The sequence below is a fragment of the Eschscholzia californica genome, unplaced genomic scaffold (assembly GCF_041429995.1).
Source record: "Eschscholzia californica isolate CP2 unplaced genomic scaffold, dmEscCali1.0.p SCAF_1, whole genome shotgun sequence".
In the NCBI taxonomy this organism is placed as follows: domain Eukaryota; kingdom Viridiplantae; phylum Streptophyta; class Magnoliopsida; order Ranunculales; family Papaveraceae; genus Eschscholzia; species Eschscholzia californica.
Window position 1 is genome coordinate 75,220,322 of NW_028238198.1, and position 25,922 is coordinate 75,246,243.

At 37.6% G+C, this 25,922-nt stretch overlaps 3 protein-coding genes across 4 annotated transcripts; all 3 read right to left on the bottom strand.

Moving 5' to 3' along the window:
• Nucleotides 1–1,861: 1,861 nt before the first annotated feature.
• On the bottom strand, nt 1,862–6,759 carry LOC147569149 (uncharacterized). 2 transcript variants are annotated; one of them, XM_086655597.1, is made up of 13 exons: nt 5,782–6,759; nt 4,958–5,375; nt 4,166–4,838; nt 3,977–4,017; nt 3,805–3,873; nt 3,580–3,680; nt 3,396–3,474; nt 3,217–3,315; nt 3,063–3,131; nt 2,860–2,909; nt 2,682–2,763; nt 2,509–2,603; nt 1,862–2,395 (listed from the first exon to the last, which is right to left on the bottom strand). In XM_086655597.1, exons 1-13 carry the CDS (start codon nt 6,201–6,203, stop codon nt 2,281–2,283), a joined length of 2,313 nt encoding a protein of 770 aa, XP_086511723.1. In that variant the 5' UTR covers nt 6,204–6,759; the 3' UTR covers nt 1,862–2,280. The 2 variants fall into 2 exon arrangements, with proteins under 2 accessions (XP_086511723.1, XP_086511724.1); XM_086655598.1 differs by having other exon boundaries at nt 2,682–2,748; nt 5,782–6,654.
• A 3,020-nt stretch (nt 6,760–9,779) lies between these two features.
• LOC147569150 (phytochrome B-like) lies at nt 9,780–16,081 on the bottom strand. The gene is made up of 4 exons (XM_086655599.1): nt 13,434–16,081; nt 12,354–13,161; nt 10,924–11,217; nt 9,780–10,405 (listed from the first exon to the last, which is right to left on the bottom strand). Exons 1-4 carry the CDS (start codon nt 15,526–15,528, stop codon nt 10,183–10,185), a joined length of 3,420 nt encoding a protein of 1,139 aa, XP_086511725.1. The 5' UTR covers nt 15,529–16,081; the 3' UTR covers nt 9,780–10,182.
• Nucleotides 16,082–20,025: 3,944 nt separating this feature from the next.
• Nucleotides 20,026–25,344, bottom strand: LOC147569151 (ATP-citrate synthase beta chain protein 2-like). Its single transcript, XM_086671726.1, has 17 exons — nt 25,099–25,344; nt 24,220–24,331; nt 23,980–24,082; nt 23,819–23,884; nt 23,617–23,740; nt 23,348–23,482; nt 23,108–23,168; nt 22,954–23,030; nt 22,630–22,785; nt 22,305–22,433; nt 22,047–22,179; nt 21,823–21,950; nt 21,616–21,721; nt 21,292–21,368; nt 21,133–21,203; nt 20,726–21,010; nt 20,026–20,253 (listed from the first exon to the last, which is right to left on the bottom strand). Exons 2-17 carry the CDS (start codon nt 24,317–24,319, stop codon nt 20,178–20,180), a joined length of 1,827 nt encoding a protein of 608 aa, XP_086527852.1. The 5' UTR covers nt 24,320–24,331; nt 25,099–25,344; the 3' UTR covers nt 20,026–20,177.
• Between the last annotated feature and the right edge of the window lie 578 nt (nt 25,345–25,922).

Below are 25,922 nucleotides of genomic sequence, written 5' to 3' on the forward strand. Positions count from 1 at the left end.
TAAATATGCCGAACTCTTTCTTCCACATCGATTGTGCAATAGTTCGGTTTTTCATCAGTACAATTTATTTTTTTTATGAATATTAAACGATATATTTTGGAATTTATTGTTTAGCTTCATGCTCAAAAGAGATCTCTTCGTCAGGAACATTTAGTTGATTAACAACCGAATTTCTTTCATCTAAACGTGCAGAATGTTCTCTTGCACGACGATTGTGTTGCTCTATAGTTCGATTCTATAATATTAAAAAGAAAGTAGTAAAAAATAATATGTAGTAATAAACGGGCTAAAGTTTGATCAATAGTTGTTCAACTCCATGCTCAAGAAGGGCCTCTACACCAGAGAATATTTCATCGAATAGAAAATTGATTTCTTTCATCCAAACGTGCAAAACGGTCTCTTGCACGTCGATTACGTTGGGCTATAGTTCGATTCTTTTTTATTAAAAATAAAAAGTTGATCAAAAAACAATACGTAGTAATAAGCGGGTTAAAATTTAATTAGTTACATGTGTTGGTTTGACTGTTTACACCAACAAAAATTACCCATATTGTGATTTTGTGTTTTAACTTCATCTAGCTTCCCAGCCTTATTTTTCTTGTTGAATTGTACCATATTTCCCCATAAAACACGTGTAGGGTTCTTTGACCCTAACACGTGTATTACTTCGGGCGATGTGGAGCACGCGTGGCTTTTTACCTATCACGTGTGGGCCTAGCTCTGATACCATGTTAAGTTTGTGGCCATCCAACTCAAAACCAATTGGCAATGAGTGGAGAGGACCTAGACCTTATATTATTGGTTGCTAGATACCAATTGTCCAATGTGGGTCTATTCTCACATATTCTAGCTTAATCGAATCTTGATTGGTGTTTACTAACTTTTATTGTCAGGCTATGGCAACTAGATGAGTTGGTCAGCCTGGCGGGGCCTCAACTCTCTTATCATGGGAAATACATGCCATATGCCTTTCCCTTTTCTTCTCTCCCTCTCTATGTTTTCTCATGTTGTTTCCATAAGGTTTCGCAACATTTATACTTCTATCTATGCATATCATAGTGCAAATTATTCAAGTTCTCAACACAAAAGTAGAGATTCAATAGGAGAAAAAAGGGGAATAATTTAGTTAGCTAGCCAGGGAAACATTTATTAGTAGTCACCTACACAAAAGTAGAGATTCAATAGGAGAAAAAGGGTCGCCTGGCTCCTAGGAGAGTTCTTTTTAGTAGTCACCTACATAGGGTGCTGGGAATTACTTTAGTTAGCTAGCCAGGGAAACATTTATTAGTTTCATTTGTTCCCCAACGTCAAGCTGATAACGCACTTTAATCGGACAAATTCAAAGACATAGAAGGGTTTAGAACTTGTGTGGGGTTTATGGCTTATGACTTCACAACTACTAGATGGGCCTAACTTTCGCACGTTGAGTTATCAAAGAGTTATACACAATAACATCTTGATGAGGACAATCTGCTAGGAAGTCGCTTGTCTCCTATTTGTTCTAATTCTAATCTTCTTGATAATCAAACCTTGGTAACTCCTTGCTTTTCGGGTACAAATTCTTTCAGTTGAAATTTTTATCGTTTCACAGAGAGATAATATTGGCTGCTGTAAAGATCAATTCTGGTGATATGGACATTATCGCAAATGAGCTAGAGGTCTGGTTATAGTGTACTTCATTTTCGATTAAAACAAGCTAGCAGTACCCACTACGATACAGTTGGGACAGGAAAGTAGCAGAGAGAACTCTGTGGGTTAGTCACTTGCTTCAATAAAGAGCAATTAAGCCCGACATATGGATTAGGATATCTGGAGTCTATTAGCTCGTTCATATGCTATAACGAAACAGATCATGAGACAATTAGACACTAAACCGTTGCATTGACTTTTAATGGTACAAATTTACAAATTTCGACACCTTCAAGCCCTTTACTATATAGTGTTTAGAAGCAATTTCAGACCTTGAAGCTGTCCCATACACTATAAAAATGGTTGAACAATGAGTAAGAGGCAAGAACTTGAGGCACACGACCGTGAATAGGGTTTCCACTATGAAATTTAAGCAGCTATACATGCATGCTATTTAACGACTTGCCCTCCGGAACTCCTGACATGACATTATTAGCTATGGATCTTAACCTTCAGAGACCATCCATAAGCTGATGCTTCTGACTTCTGAGCAATGTGAAATGTGATGCATGAGCTTGTGGTTTGCAGTTTGGAGCCAATGACTTGGTCCGAAAAGAGAACTACGAGCCAGATACTCAAGTCTCTGGCATTTTATAAGTTATCTCCATTCATCAGCCGGTTTGCATGAGATTGAATTGAGTACTGTCTCTGAAGATCTTTAAATCTCTCCAAAATCTGCTGGAATGTCGGTCGATGTTGTGGTTCACTGTTTTATCAGATTAACAACACAATTAAACGTACTCGTTTGAAATAGATATGTTTCGGAGAAATAATCAGTTTCGTTGATTATATTTTTCAGAGTTTACGATAGACGAGCACCTGTGCCAGCAGCTTTCCATTACAGCAACCCATTGTGGATCCAAATTGTTCGGGATATCCAGCCGTTGATTCATGAATCCGACAGCTCCAATCACCTAAAATCACTCAGTAAAACATGTTAAATTTCGTTTCTGCAATCTAATGGACATTATATCGATTGATAAAGATATTACCTGCATGGAGTTGAGGTTTTCCCATGGTATTTTCTCCGTAACGAGCTCCCATAGTATTACACCGAAGCTGTATACATCAGACCTTATATTTCCAAGTCGTAAAAAGATAATATTTCATTAGTTTTGAGGTTCTAGAAGTAAAATTGAAACAAGAATTGGTATAATCATTATGACGTACTTCTCGTCGGAGGGTTCATTGCGAAGAACCTCGGGAGCCATCCATTGAGGCTACAAAATAGTAATGCACTATTGGTTATCGATTTACTAAGAACTGATTCATATATTAATAATTCGGTTTATAAGATAGATTACTCTAAACATGAATCAAGCAAAGGTAACCAAATAAGATAGAGCGACTTTATGCAAGGAAACGTGAAATACCGTTCCCCTCCCAGTCCTTGTTGTTAGGTATGATTCACGTTTAAGACGTGAGAGACCAAAATCTCCAACCTGATTAAACACGACATAGAAAGAGATGTTCTTATTTCGTTCAAGGATAAAAGAGAATGTTTTCACGGACCACAATGGTGCATACCTTCACATTCCAATTCTTGTCAACGAGCAAATTAGATGACTTCAGATCACGATGAATGATCGGTGGGTTGCAATGGTGAAGATAATTCATCCCCCGAGCCTATAGAAGCATGCAACATGAGAAAAAGAACACAACTAATGAAGAGAATGTTTTCTTAAAGAAAAAAAATGATTACTTACAATATCTAAAGCCATATGAATACGCCGTCTCCAATCTAGCTTATTAGTGCTTCTTTGGAGCAACCGGAACAAGCTACCACTGAACATTCGAAAAGAAGCAGGTTTCAGGTCAATAAGAAAGAACGATTAAAATAAACTAATCAATTCACAGATCATACAGAGGTAAATCGGGAAACGAACAAACCGTGGGAAGAACTCCGTGACAATGCAAAGACGCTGAGGTGAAGTTACAGCTCCCATGAAGAGTATTATATTCGGATGGCGAAGCCTCTTCATAAGTGATACCTACATCGAAGAAACATTAACTTCAAATTCAACTCCCATTTCGTAAATTTTAATCTCAAATACCCCAAAGAGACTCTGAAAGAGAAGAAGAAGATTCCCCGCCGAATGTTACTTGAGTTCTCACCTCTTGTCTGAACGAAAGTATTACGTCCTCTGAGTACTCTTGCTTGGAGAAAACCTTGACTGCGACATCCTGGATATAAATAACTCAGGTTTCTTGTGTTATACAATTACTTTCGCTGTAAATGAATGATTCTGATAGAAATGAAGTTAATAGGAAGAAAATTGGAACATACCGAACCATACCACTGAGCATGATATACTGTGCCACAAGAACCTGCAAGATGCATAAAATCTTAAGACCCCACTGAATAAAGAAAGCTAAGGAGATATACCTTATCGAAAATTTTCACGATAATGCAAAAATAAGTTAAGAGGTAAAATAGGATTTTAACATCCAACATTGAGGAAGAAAGCTTGACTACCTTGCCCGATTTGCTCTCCGATTGCTAAGTCTTCCCACAGAATTTCATAATCTAAGCAGTCAGTTTCTGTGTCAAGTTTAGGCATAGCAGTACTACTTGTGCTTCCGTTACTGCTCACACTACCTATGCTATTGATGTTAAATGAAGACCAGGAGCCCGAAGCCTCGTTAATGCCCAATCTATAAAACCCTTCGCCTGCTTGATTTCCCGATTTTGGCCCAAACTCAGAACTCCTATGATGACCCATGTCATTTTCTTGGTCATGATTCAACCACGGCCAGACAGAACGCTTAGTTCTTGTTTCCTGCCCGTTTAGTTCATTGCCTTTCCATGGCCATGATATTCCCTTCTTACCCATCCATGCTTCTGCTTTTGAAGTTATAACCTTCTGAATTCCAATCTTTGCTTCAGTGTCTTCACCAGAATTCATCAAAGTTTTCACTCGAAATTTTTCCTCGGTTAGAGCCTTAGAAAAAACGCCTAATGGAGTTGGGGCTACTTCTCCTCTAGGAGTGCTGGCTTCGCTCGAATTTGCATCCTCTCTATGGTCAGAGTAAGCTGCATCTGATAACCCGTGATCGGAATACTGGCTATCTCCACTACCACCTTCATGTTCCATATTGTTTTCACCAGTTCGAATTTTCGAGCGAACCTTGTTCGCCATCTTTGTTGTCTGTTTCAGTAAGACTAACGATTAAGCCAAGCTGCACTAAAAGAACTAATAAAACCATGGCAAATCCGTTTCTTTATTTTTTTTAATCGAGAATAAAATTTTAATAAATGAAAACTCACTAGATTTGATATTTTTGAGGCAATTGCAATTTGAAGAGGTTGATGAGGAACAAGACCAGGAGGTACATTCATGGGACCTCTTCTAGGTCTACTAAAGCTAGAATTTGCTTCTAAGGATTTCGTTCCCGAAAATGTACCTGAAAATTCTTGAAAGATTCTTGAATCACTTGAAACACAAATAATCCCAACTAAGCTTCCATCCTCATCATAGAATGGGGTATTAGCCGAAATGGCTAAAAATCGATCCCCAAATTTATTCTTGACAGGCAATTGTCCTTTCCAACTCTCACCCATAATCACTCTTTGTATTATATTACTTGCCACCTCAAATTCATGGGCATCAGTAAGGAGCTCAGTTGCATCTTGACCTAGAGCTTCTGATGCAGAATACCCATACAAATTTTCAGCCATTGGGTTCCTGCAAAAATAACAACATTTCAATTGAAAATTCATCATCCACACTATTAGCATTATGTCACATCATCTAGACATTAGAATTTGCAAAGTAGATGGCTAATCCTTTTCTTGCAAGTTTGTTTACATAAAGACCTATTAGGCTCTAACATGGTATCAGAGCTAGTATCTCAAAAATGAGTCGGACTTCCTAATCTTAACCTTGCGCAGAGGGGGAATACTAAGTGACTCAAGCTATGGCGTAGTGGGGAGGTATTAGCATTATCCCACATCGCCTAAAGTCTTGAAATTTAGAATTTGCACAGTAGATAAGCCTCAAACAATCTCTCCTTCCAAGTTGGTTTTCAAGGAGAGTTCACGAAAACAAAAAGTTTGATCATAAGAAAATGAAGAAGAATTTGATAACTAACCAGTAAATTATGCGACCATCAAGATCAAATATATGAACTGATTGACCCATAGACTGCAAAATGTTCAGATATTGTTTATCAGTGAATTTGGGTAAAGATGATCCTCCTCCTGTCTTGTAACTTACATGTTCATCTGGATTCTTACTCTCTCTCTGCAAGGGTGATGAATGTCCAAAAGAAGCAGAACCCTTTTTCCAAGTTGATGATGCTTCAAACCCACTACTAGTGTTTTTTCTCATAGGAGAAGAAGGAAATCTTGATCTTCGAGGTGATACAGAGTGTGAACGTTGATGATTTTGTTCTGTTTTTGATTCTTTTGCATCAACAAGCATCAATTTTGACATCTCTTGTTTGAGATGTGTATGACCAGCTTCCAACTCTTGAATCTTCTTCAATAGTTCTTCTGCTGGTGGGGTTTCCATTACTTACTAGTTGAATTTGAAGAATACCCAGACCAAGAAAAATGAAGGTTTGATCAGAAATTTGAAGAAGGGAATGAAGTTGAATGATTGAAGAAGAGAGAGAAAGTCATGGGTAATGATTGATTGGCCTATTGGCTATTACTCTTTTCTCTCACTAGAACTAATATTATGTAAAAAAAAATGTTCAATTAATTCATGAAAGCAAATGGGTTTAGTTTAGTGTTCAAGATTTATCTTCTATCTTGTTTAATTTTGATCATTTGCTTTAATTCTCATATCTACTTTACTTTTTGAGCAGTTCTATCTTGTTTTTGGTTGTCTTGTTCTAAAGGGTTTTTGTTTGTGTCACTACTTTTGGAAAGGAGTTGGTTAGTGGTTACCCTTCCTCACCACTTCTTTTTCTCTCTCTCTAACTTTATCTCTCACTAGGTCTTTTATCATCTTCTCAACCAGATGTTATTTCCTGTCTTTTAAAAGGAAATTTTATTAAGTACTTAAAACAGAGAGCTTTTGTTTGGAGTTGAATACAAAATACCCTCTAACACAATGGTTAGTTGGAGTTTTAGAGAAGAGAACTATGGATATACTTCTAACTTGAATTACCACTTAACCCTAGGTCATGTGTTCTCCTTACTTTTGGGTGGAAAAATGCCACGTTTTATTTTTCATGGGAGTCTCATGTCTCATGATATGGGTAGCAAGCAATTCACCAATAGGAATCAATCTTGAACATGATTTTTATAGGTAGTTGCATTTCTATAGTCTCTACCAATAAGAATCAATGGTATGTATACATGATCTTGATAGGTAGTTGAATTTCTTTATAGGTGGGAAGATTGTTGTTTTGTACATCTTGTTGCATCAATGATGGAGATAAAGTTTATATTGGCATTTACTTGTAAGGACAAATGCAATATACACGCTTGAATATGAATCTACTTGAAAGGTTAATGAGTGGATAGGAACCATACTTCTTTACGTATCTTTCAAATTCACTGAGTAGTCTCAAATTTACAAACTCACTTTTGTTTGCGAGGAGTGAAGTTAAGTGGTTTCTCCCACAAAGTTAAAGAAATTGGTTGAGTTCGTAATAAAATTTGAAGTCTTTCTCATATTTTTATGTAAAATATACTTTTTGTTTGTTGAAAATAAAATATACTCTATTTGCTATCAAATTATGCTACTCCCTATAAAAATAATATAAGAAGATAATATATATAACTAGACAAGTAAACATAGATGCATGGTAGAGATGACATCATAAAGAAAACAAAAAATAAGTATTAATTTTCACTATGGGTGGGAAGATATTAGTTCTTTGATGCCTACTGTTTTTTTTTTTTGTTGAACTAGCTTTCATTAATTAAATAGCAAAGTTATTACAATATTTATTAACTAACATACAAGACACATCTTTCCATATTTTACTAGCATTCTTCTTCCGCGCTCATTTAGCTAAAGTGTCTGCACTGGAATTGAGATTTCTCCTTGTGTAATGAAATTTCACCTCCTCGAATTCTTTCCTGCTTTCCTTGGTTCTCCGGACATGTATTAGAGATTGCCAGTGTATCGAGTGCCGTTTATTTTTGAGGTGTTTGATTAGATTGATGTTGTCGCGTTGGATTATTATCTTCTTGTGGTTGTTGGCTTTCGCCCATTCGAGACCGAACAAAATCGCCATTGCTTCTCCTTCTTCGCTGTTTCTGGCTCTAGAAGATTTTACATTTGCTTCTATGAATTTCGATTCTGCATTGTGGACAATAAAACTGATTCCTATATTGGATGTTAGATTGATAAAGGAAGCGTCTACATTCATCTTTATATAATTCCGAGGCGGAGGCTGCCATTTTTCATTTGAATTTTGTATTATTTTCTTGCTTTTGTTATTGATTTTTGGGAAATTTTCAATCATTTTTATGATCTTATCGAGATCGTTGATTTCATGTTGGAAACAGTGCTCACACCTCACTTTCCATGATATCCATAATTGAAGGATATATCCGTTCGGTCTGAAGGAGATGTCCTTCCGAAGGAGTGTCCTTCGACCAAGGTGGCAATGCGATCAATTTGTCAGCTAGGATAACGATGACCATACGGTGAAGATCATCCAGTCCGGTCCAATTAGGTGTCGTAATGCTTTGCTAGAAGCCAACTACGATCGTCGGATCAATTCGGTGATTCGCGGCTAACATAGACCGGATCCTACAACGGGTTACACATAAGAGTGGTAACTTGATCGGAGAGACTTGACTAGACGGGAACAGGCTAAAGATGGATTGGATCCAACTGGAAAGGCCGAAAAGGTTCGAATGGAGATTCGGAACAAGATAGAAAGAATCGGGACTAAAAAGGGGTGCCCGGAGGAAGGCTTATTAGGCCGATCATGTGATGGCTGACCAAGGTAAGTGGCCCGGCCATAGAAAGCCCATAGTGGGCTGCCCTGACCGGCCACACTTAAAGGATTAGCCAAAATACCCTTTGTAATTATCTTTTCTGTGACCCGAAAAATAGAAAGACCTAATCTGAATGAGATTCTAATTAGGGTTTCTCTATATATAGGGTCATTAGAGAACAGAAAATGTGTGGATTTTCTCTAGAAGAAGATTATACAGCTCTCCCTCTGTCAATATACAGCTAGTAGAGAGAGGAATATAGAGAAAAAGCTCCTGTTCTATCAATCTAGTCAAGAAGAAGAGTTCTTCTCAACCTTCTAGTAAGTCCTAGCAGTCTGAAAGGAAGGGAGATCAAGTCTATACACTCGGTGTCTCAAGTAGAGGAGCTACAATTGGAGCTCTCGATCTTCACACGCGATTGGAAAGGTTCGAGGGAAAAACGCGATAAAGGTATTTATCCCTCTTCTAGTTCATTGATTAGTTCATGCATATGATTCTGTGCATTCTAGTGTTAACATATGTAGTTTGAGATTCCGCTTAGAACACTAGATAGTGTATAGGATACACACAAATTCCTACAGTGGCATCACGAGCCGGTTGCATGAAACTATCTCTGACTAGTCGAATTAGATTCGAACTTGACTGATTAGATGATTTTATGTTCAGATATGGATTTAGACATAAAATTGATTAGTTTAAATTAGATTTAGACGTAATCGGATAGAAATTGAAAGTGTTTCAATGGGGAGAACTTTAAAATTTCGAGTTTTTGAAAAGAGTTTTCAAAAAGAAGTTTTAAAATAGATGGTTTTTTTTAAAAGAGTTTTCAAAATCTGCTGTTTTTGATGAATTTTTACTTATTTGTACGAAACATAAACAAATATAAAAAGAAATAGACTTTTTACTTATTTTATATTACGTTTGGACCTCGAACCCGATTTACTTTTTATTTTAGATTTTTCGTCCACGCACATTAGCAATTATGCTTCATGGGAGAGACTTCCAGACCTTACAGATACCGATAAGTGGTCCATAAGCATCAGATTCTGGTTGTTGTAGAATCTTGACATTCTTAATTTTCATAAGCTTTTTTCGGTTATTTTATCACTCCTCGTCATATGTAAATGGGAATTTATATATGATTAAATTGCTAGTAAACAACAGCTGAATGAACAAGAGAGAGTAAAGAAGAAAACTACCCATTTAAATATCATAAATCAGATGTCATACAAATTATATTTGATTTACAAATTCTTACAGTAGGATGAAAAGGGAGTCGCTGTTTCCCTCTATAACTTGACCGATAATAGCTCACAAGTTTACAATAAAAGACTCTGCAACAATCTTGAGATACAACTCTATGATACTGACAGTGTCCTCCTAGCCGCAAATTGTCTGTACGAGCTTAGAATAATATACTCGTATAAACTTCAGAGCGAAATAGTTACTATTTTAAGAAAAATATAACGTCTAGCTAAGATTGGTGAAGTAGTTTATTTTTTGGAATATTTTGTCCAAAATGAAGAGAGTGGTGATTTGTTGTTTGATAAAATGGTTTTAAGTTCACTAGGAAGGAGAATGGATACCTAAGTCAATGGCCTTTTTGAACCCCTTCGAGGAAAGGGAAGTTCAAGAATGATAAGGAAAATGCATCTCTCTGATCCTCTGATATATTGGACTTCACCATTCATCATCTTTAGAATCTTCCTCGACATGTTCAGTGCCAAACCTTCTTGTGTCAGCCATTGGTTGCTGTTAAATGCATCTTGAACAAGTTCAGGGGGAAGTCCTTCACCAGGGCATTCCATCCTACACCGAATAGAAACTTATCAATAGTACCGATATTTCATAGAAAAAAAGTATATGACAGTTTTGGTGAAAGCTTTCCAGTCTTGGCGAATGGGATGTACACTTGTTAGAGTTTTTCTATAAAAAAACAAACCAATTCTACATTGACCGTTTATATACTTGACCTTTTGTGTCAAACTTACAGTTAATTACCAACATTTCATGGAGATGTGGGTCTTCAGATCTCGAAAACAGTGACAGCAATGGTAAGAAGGGTCAGGTAGGGGGCCACTCTAACTTTACTGGAATGGCGATGAGAAATTTTTTATAACTGAGTATCATTTGCGCACTAGCAATATAGTCAGTTTTGTTTTTTTGAAACTAATATAGTCAGTTTTGTTCAGTCTTGCACGTATTTGATTGGTGAAGATATAGTGCTGGGCGATAGGGATCCTAAATCAGATATAACTTAGCTACCTACATGTTCATGCATCATATAATATAAGTTGTTTTCTTTTCTCCTGAACCCAGAAAAATACCTGAATTCAAGATGGACAAGCTCTACTCCATCGGATATCTTCTTCAAGCTTGGTCGGACTTGAATCTCAACCCAACCTTCTGGAGCTGGTGCATATCGGACCACATTCAACAAAAAATCAACTAAAACTTGTTGAATACGGACTTGATCACCATAAACAGCTAGTGTTTTGATTTCGTCTGGAATATCTCGAATCAGTTGCAAACCTCTTTCTCTCAGGAGGATCATTACTTGGCTCACAACAACATTTATGAGGTTTCCAAGTAAAAATTCAGCCTCGTCAAGCTCTAAGGACCTGTACCAGAATAAAACTCCAACGAAATAAATCAACAACTGCAAAACAAATTAATTCTTCAAGTATACTTGTAAAATAGATTCACCGCATATTTGATGTGTAGTGATCTTAAAACATCTATGACAGGGAGTCAGGACTAGGGAGATGAAAATAGCATGCACTAATGCAATCAGGTTAAATTTTACATATGGAAATATAGTATAAGAACCTCCTATGTTATGTTTCCTTACTGCCTGAAGATCATCTAGATTTCCCTCCATCAGTTGCCTCCTAGAGGCATTTCCAATAAGAGTTTATTAATACATTCCAATTCTTGCTTCTATGATGTACAGTAACCACTTCGCAACAAAAAAACCTATATAAGGAGCAGATTCTAGTGAGTCTACTTCATATCATTTTCAGCTAAAGAACTAAACATCTCTGGAAAAACTTCAAATGTTTGAGCCAAAAACAGCGCGAGGAAGTACAGGTCATAAACTTCATATCATTTTTTACTCTAAAGAACTAAAGACTTCCTACGTTTCCATGGGCGTGTCCATGGGTTGTATAACTGGTACTCCTATAATTCTATAGGAGTTATCCCACGTCGGTTGTGAGAAGGGTGGTAGATACTAGTTCGTTTATAAGTGTGAGAGAAAGCCTAACCACTTTAGCTAGCTTTTGGTGTGCGTATTTGTGTGAGGCCTAAGACTACTGAGTAATGATACCAGGGCTCATGTTTATCAGATTCTTTCAGGTCCTGTTGTGGAAGGCGTAGATTGTTTTCCAGTCCCAATGTTTAAAAGGAAAGATTATTGGAGTTATCCCACATTGGTTGTGGGAGTGGGGGTGGTCAGTTTACAAATGTGTATAGAAGACTCACATCCTAAGCTAGCATTTGAGGTGAGCGAGGTCCAAGGACACCAAACAAGTCCAGAGGCCAGGAACATCGTATGAAGTCCAAAAGGGAGTAATGTTGCAGAGAAGATTACTCAAGTTTATTCCCAGATCACATAACATTAAAAGAACAAGCGCTACAACTTTTAACTCGAGTACTCTAGTCCATCAAACTCTATAAGGCCAGGATGATTACTTGCAGCCCCTGACGTTATTTTAGTAATTTATATGTGAAGAGAGAAACTACAGGGAGGACTTACCCGTCCTCAATGCGCTCCAGATCAACGTCCTTAATAATCTTCATCATCTGCTTCTCACAAGCAGCACTAGTCTCAAGGAACTGCTTCTGATCTTCAGTTAAATCTGTAGCTTCCAATAGAGAATTAGTGAACTGTAACCCACGTAAAGGATTTTTTACCTCCTGGCAAATATATGCCAACTCTTTCTTTCTAGCAAAGCATTTCTTCTCTTGCTGCCTTTGGATTTCAAGAGCTTGCTGCAATTCGGGACTCACAATCTGCAGAAAACAAAAGGCCCCAATAGTTTGACCCTCCATATTAACCCTTTTATTAGCTGTCAAGAGAGCTTGGACGTATTTCCCATTCCGATCAAAGAATGCAAATGGAAATTTGTCGGAGTCAATGCCGGCCATTGCATTATGAAGGACAATCATGAACTTTGTAAGAGCATCAGTGCCTTTGAGTCGACAACAACTTCCAAAAATATCTCCTACCAACGTCTTCCCTAGCATTTCCTCTCTTCCCCACCCAGTAAGTGTTTCCATAGCTGTATTCCACTCCAAACAATAGGTATTCTCGTCCGAAGCAAATATAGGTGGGATTAAAGGGTTAGGGTTATGCACAACCGCTTTGTAATCACCTTGTATATTGGTGAATTTGTCCATTACCACTTTGTGACTAGTAATATCCTGACCCACAAAACCCACACCTACAATATTGTTCAGGTAATCTCTGCTACAACAGGCGTTGACCACCAGAAAGAGGCCTTTGTTGGGTTCTTGTGAACCAAATGTCTTCAGCTTTATCTCTACATTCTTATCTTCTTCACCTGCATGTATATTAATCTATTGATGGGCTACTCATTTTTTCAGCCAACACTATACAAGACATCATTGCAAATACCAAAAAAAATTAAAAGCAACCACTTAACGAAAAAGAGGAGAGGAGGCCATTCTTCAGGCTTGTTTGGAGTTAAAATATGCAGTTCTATGTTGCAATTTTTTTCAGCTCGGAGAAAAACTAATGAAAATCCATATCAGAGGGCAAACATGTCAGAAGCTGCAATAACATAAAAGAGAAATCCGAAGTGGGATGACTTACCTCGTAAAGCATGGGAAAGAAGCTTGTCAACAACCTCTGCCGATTCTTTATAAACAATGTCTTGAACTAATAACTTTCCCATAGCTTCCTCAACAGGCAGCCCTGTCAACTCTGCAACTTTTGCGTTCCACCCATTTATCCTACCATCAGAATCTACAGCGAGAATTGGAGCAGTTGCAGTCTCTATCAGCCTAACCATCTCTTTTGCAACTGAGATAAGCTCGTCCATTCCTTGCAATTCCGAACTCCCAGCTTCAGCATTGACAACAGACTTAGAAATACTTCCTTCAGAGTCCTTAAAGGAATCTCGAAGTATAAGCTGCAAAGAGTGGATTGCGTCCATCTCCGCATTCTCCCATGGCAAACTCCTACTCTTAACCACTTCCAAAAACGCCTTAAACGAAGAACGTGGGTGCATCCTCTGACCATCATCCTTGTCCTCTGGATGATGTTTCGCCCCTCCCCACTTTATCTCTTTTGCTGTGTGAGATCGAAACCAGAATAAAAAGTCTTTAGCGGTTATGTAAGCCACTGCCATCCCACAAACTGCATCTCCCAACATTGCTGCTCCAGGATATCCAGCATCACCTAAGCTATCAGTACTCAATCCTGTCGAGTCCCCATGGTAAGCCAACAACCACTCCACAATATCCTTTATTTGTGCTTCTGTTGGAGTAACACCGAGCGCGTAGTACTTCCCTTGGTAGAACAGTGCAGCTCCGTCACACTTCACAAGATTCATAATACTTGGGCTCTGAGTAATAATTCCAGTTGGCGAATCTCGAAGCAGCATATCACACAAGAGAGTTTGAGTCCGAAGAACGTGTTTTTCCCGCATTTGGGACGCTAATTGTAACTCTAAGTTCAATTGAAGCCCAAAGGCCTGCATGAGGAACTCACAAGCATAACGGAGAGGAAATGGGATACATCGTGCAGATGTGTGGTGGCACACAACAAGCCCCCATAACTTTGTGGAATTTCTACCAGCGGCAGGTCCGGCACCTTCTTCATCATTTCCATTGATGATCACCGCCATGGCTAATGAGGCCACTGTACCCATATTAGCCATGTATTGAGCATGACATCCGTGAGGTGCTCTAAGAGTCGAACCAACTAAACACAAAGGCTGCATTAGATCTTCATCCTGAATCACACACACCGGTGTGGCATGGCAGTCGACTATCATCCTAACCCGGTTCTGCTTGAAGAGGAACCGTGACGCTTGGGGTATATCAGTGGAAGGATAGTGCAAACCGATGTATGGATCCAAATCACGCCTCTTACTCTCAGCCACAACCTCCCCATGTTCATCCTCATGAAACTTATACACCATAACCCTATCATACCCAGTAAGCTCTCTAACATGTTCAACAACAGTATCACACAAAATCTTAATATCCCCACCAGGAAGAGCCTGTAACCTCGAAATCGCCCGGACAGCAAGTTTCTGACTCTGAACTGCCCCAGCAATCGACAGAGCAGGATCTTCTGACCTAGCTGGCTCTAAATCAATTACAATTCCCACATCAATTCTATGCAAAATTGCATAAAAGGGTTTGCCAGAATTCTTGGAATGGATCCAAAGAGGGTTCAACAATGAAATTTCACGTGCCCCAAAAGCTCTTTCAAGCAAAACTGTACTAGATTGGGTAAAAAGTGTCCTAACATCAGTTCCCACCATGAGAGATTCACGTTTTTCAAGACTGGGTACTGATTGAGGCATAAGGTCGAGCATTTCTGATGCATTTTCACTGTAAGCAATGACCCTAAAAGTAGTTTCTTCAGCAGCAATCGTACACCCAAAGGGTTGAATTAGACCACCACGTTGAATTTTCGACAAATAAGCTGTGATTTGTTGTTCTGGAACTGATTGAGAAGTATTTCTAATAGATTGTGAGTAATCAAAAGACTTACCAGATTCACCAGATTGTTCAAAAACTGCATGAAGACGGGCATCAATTGTATATTGAGCAATTGTTTTGTTAGTTGAAGAATGTGTTTGTTGATGGGTATGGGTTCTTCTGTTGCTACCACCTGAGGAATTCTGATTGTTGTTGGTGGTGTTCCCAATTGTTCCTCTGCTTCCTGAAGCCATTAAAATTTGACTTCTAACTAGAGAGAGAAATTGTGAACTTTACATATAGAGAAAGAGAGAGAGAGAGAGAAAGTGTCAGAATTATGAAGTCTTGAATTTTTTTTCCCTTTTGTTGGGTTTGGATTAGTAGAAGAAGACCAATATTTACTACTAGTAGTACTAGTGTAGTTAGTGAGAGAAAGTGGAGAGAGAGAGTGAATAATAATGGGAGTGATTTTTGCACCTTTTCCATTTGTGAAGGATGGTGAAGAAGAATGTAGAGAGAGAAAGAGAGTGGGGTGTGGTCAATTGTTACTGAATCAGTAGTACTTTTTGTTTATTCCCAAATTTCTGTGGATGATTATAAACCAACTTTAAAGGATCATGTGCCTTCACACTATTTTCTTCTTTGTATTGGGAAAGACAGCATTTTTTTTCTCAATGTTGTGGTTTTGATACAAGCCCTAATCCAAACATAAATTACCCTATGTAAGTTGACGTGTCCTAATTCTAGCCACACAATGATCTAAATATGATTCTTAAGACCTTTTAGATCTCTTTTAACAAAAAAAAAGACTTTTAGGTCTGAAACAAAAAATATATATTGTGTTTGACGTCTAACTATAATCTATTATTTTAATATTTAATTTTTCTTAATACAAACACACAGATAAATTGTTAATGTATTATTCATTTAGTGAACGTATAGTTATGTGTAAGAATAAGTTTATTCTACAAGCAGCATAGTAAATCTTTTTTATGTGAGAGAAACATCCATTTAACGAAAAAGATAACAAAGTTTAGTTCCCGTAGGGACCATTCATGAAAGTTATTAAAACAAAAGGTACTGAATTGTAATAACGTTAACAATAAGGATTGAAATGTCGTAGACACAAATTGGAGGGTCTAACTCAAGTGGTCCAATTCATGGGCCTCTCCGTTTGCTGATCTGGGGCAATAAGAAAGTTGAGCGTGTAAAGCACGCGTGTGGTGTCTCAGGCCGTCGATTTCCTCAATTGCGCGAAGTTAAACAATAAAATGTATAGAGGTAATAATGCAGTAAAACAAAAATGTCATGTAAACATAATTTGTTTAATAAATATCTAAATTCGTGATTTTTGAATTTTTGACTTATTTTGTATTAATATTGGACTCACTGTGTTATTAAGCCCATAATTTACATCTTTCACCAAAATAAACACAGCTCTATATAGTAACTTGGTAACAACTTCACCCTCTATTTTGAGACAACAAATGGGGAAAGAAAAGGTTACAAATTAAAATGGTCTGTAGGTGGATAAGTGGATATTGTGAATTTGAGTTGGTTTAGCCAACTTATAATATACAAATTCAGACATTGAGCAACAAACCGATCTACTAGACTAGTTTAACAAGGTTGTTGCACAAATTCGACATCACTTAGGCTCTCTCTTCTACGTCAATAAAACTTAAATTTGATTGCCCAGAAAAGAACACAGGAGATTATGTCGAATTTTGGTAAAAGACGCTTCAAGACTTTCAGTTCAGAAAATAAGTCTAGTCTGTCTATGTCATATGACTCATTATGCTTGAAAAAGGTTTCAAGGCAAACACATGAATCTCTCAAATCACCATCATCTTGGGAGTTTAACTTTTTCTAACTCAAACAGCAAACTAAATATTTCTTTGTACTTCTGAAATTGCTCGAATCTGCTCTTAAATGAACAAAGAGCATAATCTAATATGTATATGAAATAATTAACTCTAAATGCTTCTACAGACGATATTGATGGATCTTCACACACATTCTCGTCAAACTGTTTCTTTCTTCGAATAATACGTTTTTTCCGAAATGTTGCTTCAACTTCCATCTTAATGGCAATCTCTTTACCCTCAATCATGCCTTCTTCAAACCCCACTTCTCTATAATCTTCAAGATAATGAATGAGTCTGTTCAATTTCTCTAATGCAACATCAAGATTTATATCCTTAGTTTGAAGTGTTTTGCTAACAGAGTTTACCGCAAACAATATATTATGCCAAAGAAGGAGATGAAGAAGAGAGAGAAATGAAGAAGAGAGAAAGAAGGAGATGAAGAAATTTTTTTTTTTTGGTAAAGGTGGCCGGCCGGAATTTTTTATTCCGACCGGCAACTTTTCGCCTGAGAAGAAGGGTGAGGTGGACAGAGTGATGTGGTGATTGTTAGATGAGGTGGACAAATAAAAAGAAAAAAAGATAATTACAGAAATGCCATGGGGGTAAAATTGGGAGGTTGAAAAAATTTGGGGCCATTTAGGAATTTTTGTGGCCAAAACGAACTGCCGGACACAATTCGGGGCTAAAACGGCCAGTTGGTCACAAATCGGGGGCCAAAACGGAATTAACCCATTTAATAAACTCTACAACATCTAAAAATCATATATTTATATATAATAGGGAGGAGAGAGAAAAAATAAATAAATAGTAGAAAATAAGATTTGTTCTATCCTAAATAAGGCAATAACTCAATGACTTTGAAGAATCTAAGAAGGGAAGGTGACTAGGTGAGATGAGTAGATGACAATGGATCTCTCATCCCGTAGGGAAGAAGAAGAGGGTGTTCTCGGATCTGGTTTGACACTTTGGCTTGAAGAAAGAAAATGATATTGGGATGTCATGATTTGGATATTCAAATTTCAAAAACATTTTTTTTCATGTCAAACAAACTGTTAGGCCCACCATTCATTTTAAAGATCATCAAATTTGGTGGCATTTTTTACTTAACATTTGTTAAATGAGACCCTTATAATTTTCTTAGAGAGTTGTGTATATTTCTTAAAGAAATTAATGTCTTTGGTGGTCCCTAAAAGGCGGTGGCCCGAAGCGACGCTTTGTTCGCTTTGGCCCAGGGCCACCCCTGCCACTAGACTTGCTTCTTGACCAGTTTACCCACTTAAGTTGACCATACATCTGAAGATAGATGAACTGAACTGACATCATCTTTCCGGCCAAATGTTATTGAATTAAATTCAGAAGAGACATATCAATTCAGTAGTTATTTAGTCACCTTACAAAACTATGTTAGAGTTTAAATATCATCCTAAAGAAAATCAAATCATAGGTTTTTAGTTCCAAACTTAGTAATGAATGTAAAATATGTTTCTTCTTGTAGTAGTCAGCATTGTGTGATAGAAAATACTACACTTATCTCCAAATAAAGAATAGTATGGAACTAGAGTCATAAGAAAGAAATGGATGGATGATCATCGTACAAGTTAATGGTGGGGTAGGGCGAGTCCAATTTCATGTAAATGGTCATTTGATAGGGAAGGACCACCATCCACCAAATATAGTGAAATATGTGGATGTTATGTGTTACACGTATAGTAGTTATCCTCTTAGTGGTGGAGGTCAGTTTTAAGGTTTTCAAGGGTTGGGGTCATTGGGAGCTACTGGCCTACCAATGATGCTCAAGAGAGATCGAGACTAGAGAGAGATAGAGATTAAGAGAGGCCAAAATTTCACATTTTCATTGAGATGTGTCCTTCTACCCGGGCTATTTGGACTGGAGTACATACAGATAACAGTATATGTACATCAGAAATGCTAATTGGCTCAGAAATGGGGCCAACTACAGGCCGAAAGCTGATGTTGTCGATTCTCATTAGTTCGGACATGTGGATATGGAAACGCCTTGAACCAATAGGAGCCGACCGACCACATCAGCTTTTGCCTGTGGTCGGCCCTCATTTTTGGACCAAATAACGTTTCTCGTATATACAGTGTTTTCATCAACTTGTGTTATTGTACCGTACACAATGTATTCATTTTCGATATCCCACTCACTGAAGTAACTGCAAATATCCGACATAGGCAACACTTGTGTACGTGACATGATAAAAGAATGGGTTAATTTGACATAGACCCCATTTATTTAGTGATATTAGGACTTCACTCTCAAAATCAAAGTGTTCTGGCGTTAACCTACAATTGGTGTTTTTCCGTCATTTTCTCGTCAAATAGTTGGCGTGTGAGACACACGCGTGGTCCGTGACAAAAATACCCCCGTCTAATCCAACAGTTAAACAATCATTCTCGTGATCAACGGTAGTGAAATGACTACTTCTGCTAATGAAGGACAATTCTTGAGTATGCTTCTTAAGCTAATCAATGCTAAAAACACCATGGAAATTGGTGCTTTCACTGGTTATTCTCTCTTAGCCACAACTCTTGCTCTTGCTCCTGGTCGAAGGATTGAGATTTGTCAACTTTCTGTAAGTGATGGAATTACCCTTTGCCAGTATCAGATAAATCATTTCTCCCAAAATCTGGGTTGAAATATAATCATTTCACCACCGTCGATCACGAGAGTGATTGTTTACCGTTGGATTAGATGAGGGTATTTTTTGCACGAACCACGCGTATGTTTCACATGCCAACCATTTAACAAGAAAATGACGGAAAAAAAAGGCAATTGGGGGTTAACGCCAGAACACTTTTGATTTTGGGAGCGAAGTCCTAATATCACTAAATAAATGGAGGTCCATGTCAAATTAACCCTAAAAGAATACTGAACAAGTATAACTACATTATAAAACTTATCTGGTTTAAGAACATTTCATTTTCATTTAAACTAAACAAACGAAAACGCATAGAAACCTACAACATCATCAACCAGACCATGATTACAAACTCCTAAAGAAAAAATCGGATCATTTGGTGTAAAGGACATCCTCCCATGGGTGACGGTACAATGGCTGCTTCAATCTTTTCTGGTCAAAAGTGTGTCTGCATTTCCTCATACAAGAACATGAGAAATCAGACCAATTTACAGGAAAAATACAATCACATATAATAGCAATTACAAAATGATCAAAAGTCTTCCCAGGGAACTACTGGACCATCTTTGTTGAACATGGATGCTCATACACTCATACCCCCGGCCCAAGAGTTTAGAGCTCATTCTAGTCTCTTCTGAAACACTTTCTGTCCTAGACAAATTTTCGATAGCTTCCTACTTTCAAGTTTTCACTCTGGGATTTAGGTCTTCAATTGGCCTTAGATTAAGTCTTAACAGATTAGTGGATATCTAACTCGGTTTAAATTTCTATTTTACTGTTGTAGATGTTGGTGACTTAAATTCAAAAAGGCCGAATAAAATATCAGATGAGTCGAACTCAGATAACAAAGAACCGCTAAGTTGTGCTCTAAGCTACCAATACTAGAAAAAGCTACACAAATACATAGTTCAAGTACTCACCCAATCAGACCAATGGAACGTGCCAGAACGAAGAGTCCATTCAGATATCCTATTTCAACGATCTCATCAATCTCTGGCTTACTGAACATTCCACTACCAGCAAGAAGATCCAAGAAGAGAGACCCAATGGCCCCATCGACATTGAGAGCTAAGTTGTTCGCTTTCGATAAAGTGTAGGTTTCAACTTGAACAGCATATTCCATGTATTTCACAGAAGGGAAATGGGTTCTGGCATAACGTTGTAGTAGCTCTACTCTCTTGTCTTTGTTATCTCCTCTCCTGGTCCTGTTTTTTAATAACGACAAGAAAAATGAGGACTCCAGGTTCGAATTTGAGTAAGAAAATAAGCGACCGGAACTTCACGCTGATAATGAAATAACTTTTCTACGGTTGAATAAATACCATACCTGTGTCCAATTCCAGGAACACGAATACCCTTCTTTTTCATATGTTCGACGAGCTCATAAGGTGTAAGACACTGCAAAGATGGTAGTGAAAGAACATGGATAGACTTTTTAGCATCCATTTTCTGCTTCACTATATTACTAGTGGCTAGGAAAACTTACTCTGCCATAAGCATCCTTGAAACATCTAGCAGCATCATCAATAGCACCTCCAAATCTCGGACCAATTGTAAGTAACCCTGTTTGGTAAGAAAACATCCAATTTAAGTGCATTGTCCGACAACCTAAAATAGCACGACCGTAATAGTTATTAATATCATCCCTGCTTTGGCCATCCAGGTCTAACCCCAAGCAACATGCACGAGATTTTGTTCTTCGAAAAGACTGCATAAACCTACCCGAATGGCTTCATAACTCAAACTTCAGAAGCTCCCTCAAGCAATGTGATACTATAACTTACGTACGCTATAATCAATTATCGTTTACCTGAGACAAGGCTGGAGACTAGATCCTTTCCGGCCCTTGCAGTAACTATGGTATTGTGAGCAGCAGATATACAGGGACCATGATCAGCACATAACATAATACAAATCTGACCAAATAATGTTCTTAAGTAAGATAAATATATAAATACAAAGGAGTTAAGATTGAAGAGGATCGTGAAAGGAAACAAGGACCAGTCTTTGGAGCTACCTCAATAAACTTTGTACAGTAGCGAGGAAGACTGCGTTTAAACCACAAAAGAGAGATAACATCACCCACACCATAACCCTTATCGACGATGAAGGACATCGGGATACCAGCATAACATGGCTCCTCACCTGAAAATATGACCCAGATTAAAGAGTTTAAGATGATTAAACTCTTGGTGATACCAATATTCAATTGAATGCAGCAAGAAAAGGCTCAAATCAAACCTCTGTCATCAGAGATGGTGGAGATAATATGAGTTGGAGCCCGAACTTTTCCACTTTTAATTGCAACATTAAGATCCTCAGGAATTTGAGGAGGTTTAAATTCTTTGACTGGTGTTGTCTTTCCTTCTTCAACCTGTGATAAGAGAAAAAGAACACCCTAGATTAGCTAGGTAGTGAGTTGATGGAATATGGTATGAAAACTGAAAGAAAATGACGCATCCATACACCAAATAAATAGGATCAAGTGCGGGTACATACTAGCTTGTCGAATGTCTCTTTTATGGCAGCTTCAAGCGCTTCAAATGACATGGGAACAACAGCCCCTGCATCGCTTAGTGCTTTGTTTTTTGCTTGTGCTGACTCGATTTCACCACCACTTTTTGCACCCTAGTTTTCATATGGAAAGTAGTTTAGTGGACAAATAGTACAAAACATAAGGTAGACATAACATAAATCAGTTTTTACGGACACAAAAGAATGTACTTTGATGTACAAATAACAAACAAAACCAGGTTTCACTTGAACAGCTTGTCTAGTTAAATAAGTCATCTTCTTAAAACTTGTATCGATGTAAATAACTCACAGCATGACCAAACTGCACTTCTGATTTGAAAAGCCTGGCACAGGTTCCACTAACCCAAGCGACAACTGGTTTATTGACCTTTCCCTGCTTTAACGCTTCAACTAGAGAGTACTCGTCCCTCCCACCTAGTTCCCCAAGCACAACCATCATTTTTATCTGAGTGAGAACAAAGAATTAAATCAAAACTTGAGAGCGACTAGAAATACAAGGATAGTTTATTGACGGATCACAAAACAAAAATCAGCTTTCGCTTTAATCTCCAGCGCTACCAAGAAAAAGGAAAGTTATGGGATGCAACTTTATGCACTGAAAATAGTTTTTCACCTGTGGTATGTTATTGAATCGTAGGATATGATCAGAAAGAGTTGAGCCAGGGAAAACATCTCCTCCAATTGCTATGCCTGAACAGATTGTGAAGGTAATTTTATTCAATTAAGGTCTAAATCTCCATATTGGTCCTGGAAGACGATGTAGCTACCTTCATATATTCCATCAGTTACCCGTGCTATGCTGTTGTAAAGTTCGTTAGACATGCCACCCTGCGATAGTAGAGAGACAGTTCAGATTTTTCTACAGCTCGGCAGACTGCAAAAAAAAAGAATATGACAAACATTCTGATATCTGATAACCATTCAGTTTTATATGTATATTAGAAACCAGAATTTTCAACTTTAAAGGAACTGCGGACCCCCAGAATGAGACCAGAATAAATACATACAGATTTTGACACGAAACCGACGGACCCGGGCCTGTAAAGTTTGCATTGGATTATATTGTCAATGGTTCCAGCTGTGTCACCAATCTTGAAGGCTCCGGCTTGAATGCCTCCAACTGTAGCAGGTCCAATAACAACCTGGAAATAGTTCATTGTGAAGTTTAGATTCAGATTAAGATAGATAGCACTTTGTTAAAAAATGTGCTAATGAATATGTAGAAGATTTCGGCAGTTTCACCTCATAAAGTACTTCTGCCAACAATTTCTCTCACCTTATTATTCGCCTTTGCATAAGCAATCAGTTGCTTGGTATCTGACTCTGGAACTCCTTCAGCTATTATAGCTACAACTCTAATTGTGGGTTGTTTCAAAGCAGCCATGGAAGAAGCAGCTGCGCTGTAAAATTACAAAATGAAGTGACATTCAGTATAAAGAGAAAAACCTTCGAACATTAGTATGAATATCAGCATTAACCTTCGATACGATGCAAAATTGATAAAAACATCAGCAGTTGGATGTGCGGCACAAGCTGCATCAACACTGCAAAAAGTAAGAAGATAATGGGAGAAGTTAAACTTCAGAAAATTAAGTAAAAGAAATCTTTGTGTTACCAAGTTGGGAAAAAAATAGCATACGCTGAATGAACAGGAATGGCGATTTCTTCTTGACCAAAGAAGAGTTTTTCAAATCCGTCGGCACCAGGGTTAACAATTCCAGCAACAGAAGGTGTTTCTCTCCCTGAGACCACAAGAATGAAATTGCAAATTAGCATGATACCAATCAACCAAGACGCGACATTCAGATGCAACCTAAGAAAAGAACCCAAACAAAGAACTTTTATATTAAGGTGTGATAAAAGGAACAGGTATACACACCACAGAGGAAATCAAAATCAAGCATCCGTTGGATAGGAAGTTGCTTGTAGTTGTAGAATAGCGCCTGCGTTGTCCGGGAGAATAGTTGACCAGTAGCCATGACGCAAACACACTGCAGAAAACATGCAACGAGACGATGACTATAGTATGGAGTCACATTATAGGGAAAAACAGAAAGATATAAAGTTTGGTTGAGGAGATCACGTAAAGGCCCATTAAACGCAGACGTGAAAGTATCTTTCGAGAAAAGAAAACCTAAGTATTACTTCGTTTTGATGTTACTAAAACACGATGTACTTGAATCTGAGGTGATTTTATCAATTTAGATCTCAATTCCATTCCAAACCACTAATTTCACAAAATTAGTAGTCGTCGTTACTAAGAGATAATACCCCAACTCTTGCAATTACTTTACCAGTATATTGTGTATTAGCATTTTGCAACACAAAGGTGAGAACGACAAATGAGCGTAATTGTTGCTATCTAATAATATCTGGGAGAGATAGCAGTATTTGTCTATGTACAAAATATCAATCGATAAACACGCAAAATAAGCATTAAGGCCACTTTGATGATAAGTATTCCAAAATGAATCTAGGGTAAAAGAGCTTGCAATTAGTTCACTAGCTTCATATACTAATAAACACCCAGAGTACAAAAACACAACCTGAAACGAAAATCTCTTTCAAAATCAATTCAAACATACAGCATTTTCAAATGTTAACAGATCCTAGACTTTGTGGGATAATATTTTATTCGAACATTAAAAATCTCAATCTAAACTTGATATTACTAGGTTTAAATTAAGTCAAACAACAAGATAAATAGAATCAATGCTGGTTCTTTAAATCAAATTTCAAAAATGGAAGAGCTTTTTACCTGAAACTGGAGATAGCCTAGTGGGTTTGAATTTGGCGGGAAATTTTAACTATGAGAAATGCAAAAGATTAAAGGGGAAGCGGCAGAAGATTGTAAGAAGTTGTCAGTGTTTAAATAGAAACAGAGATTGGAGATACTCAGATACCTGTACAAAAACAAGATTAATCTTACCATTTGAAATAGTATTAATTAAAGAGTAAAAGAAAGTGGAAGTTTGTAAACAATTTTTTTTCCTGGGAGTTTGTAAACTGGTCACGTGTATCTCATGTTTGCTTCCTTTTAAGAGGAGAAGTTTTAAAGGTGCCTCCTGTATTTGTTAGAGGCGCCTATTTATGACAAATTTGTGAGAAAATTCGTAAAGAAATGAAGCCCTCCTTTACACACGTCGGGCGCCCTTAAAACTCCTTTTTCGAAAGGGGATTGCACAAGGTTAAACTCCTTTTTCGAAAGGGGATTGCACAAGGTTCAAAAACATAGGATTAATGAGAAGTTTTAAAAACGCTCCTGAAACTGTTTTGCAAACTGATCTCGCAAGAGAAATCCTATACAGATTTAGGAGATAATCTCAAATCAACGGTTGGGGTTGATTTATCAACTTTCTCTTCATTTGTGTCCTAAACCATGAGGAAATTTCGAAAGTTGATTTGAGATTTTGTCTCAAATCTACCTAGAATTTCTTTGCTCTTATTGTGTCTCTTTTCTTCACAATATATTCCTACAAGTTTTGCTTTGAGAGGAGGTGCGCCACCAACAATAAAGAGGAGTGCCATTAAAATTACCAGGCTAAGGTTTATTCCTCGAAAAGAGCAGGTCTTCGACCTTTG

What these genes read in the sequence shown, in the direction of transcription:
- LOC147569149 (XM_086655597.1), bottom strand. Translation starts at nt 6,203, where the DNA reads ATGGAAACCCCACCAGCAGAAGAACTATTGAAGAAGATTCAAGAGTTG. An exon ending in CAAGGACTGGGAGGGGAACG is followed by an intron (nt 2,910 to 3,062) that starts GTATTTCACGTT and finishes ACTATTTTGTAG; the next exon opens with CCTCAATGGATGGCTCCCGA. An exon ending in AATGAACCCTCCGACGAGAA is followed by an intron (nt 2,764 to 2,859) that starts GTACGTCATAAT and finishes TGGAAATATAAG; the next exon opens with GTCTGATGTATACAGCTTCG.
- LOC147569151 (XM_086671726.1), bottom strand. Translation starts at nt 24,319, where the DNA reads ATGGCTACTGGTCAACTATTCTCCCGGACAACGCAGGCGCTATTCTAC. An exon ending in TCGGTTTCGTGTCAAAATCT is followed by an intron (nt 23,169 to 23,347) that starts GTATGTATTTAT and finishes CTACTATCGCAG; the next exon opens with GGTGGCATGTCTAACGAACT. An exon ending in GTTCCTGGAATTGGACACAG is followed by an intron (nt 21,011 to 21,132) that starts GTATGGTATTTA and finishes ATTAAAAAACAG; the next exon opens with GACCAGGAGAGGAGATAACA.
- LOC147569150 (XM_086655599.1), bottom strand. Translation starts at nt 15,528, where the DNA reads ATGGCTTCAGGAAGCAGAGGAACAATTGGGAACACCACCAACAACAAT. An exon ending in TCTTTCCCATGCTTTACGAG is followed by an intron (nt 13,162 to 13,433) that starts GTAAGTCATCCC and finishes ATATACATGCAG; the next exon opens with GTGAAGAAGATAAGAATGTA. An exon ending in CTGGAGCGCATTGAGGACGG is followed by an intron (nt 11,218 to 12,353) that starts GTAAGTCCTCCC and finishes ATTCTGGTACAG; the next exon opens with GTCCTTAGAGCTTGACGAGG.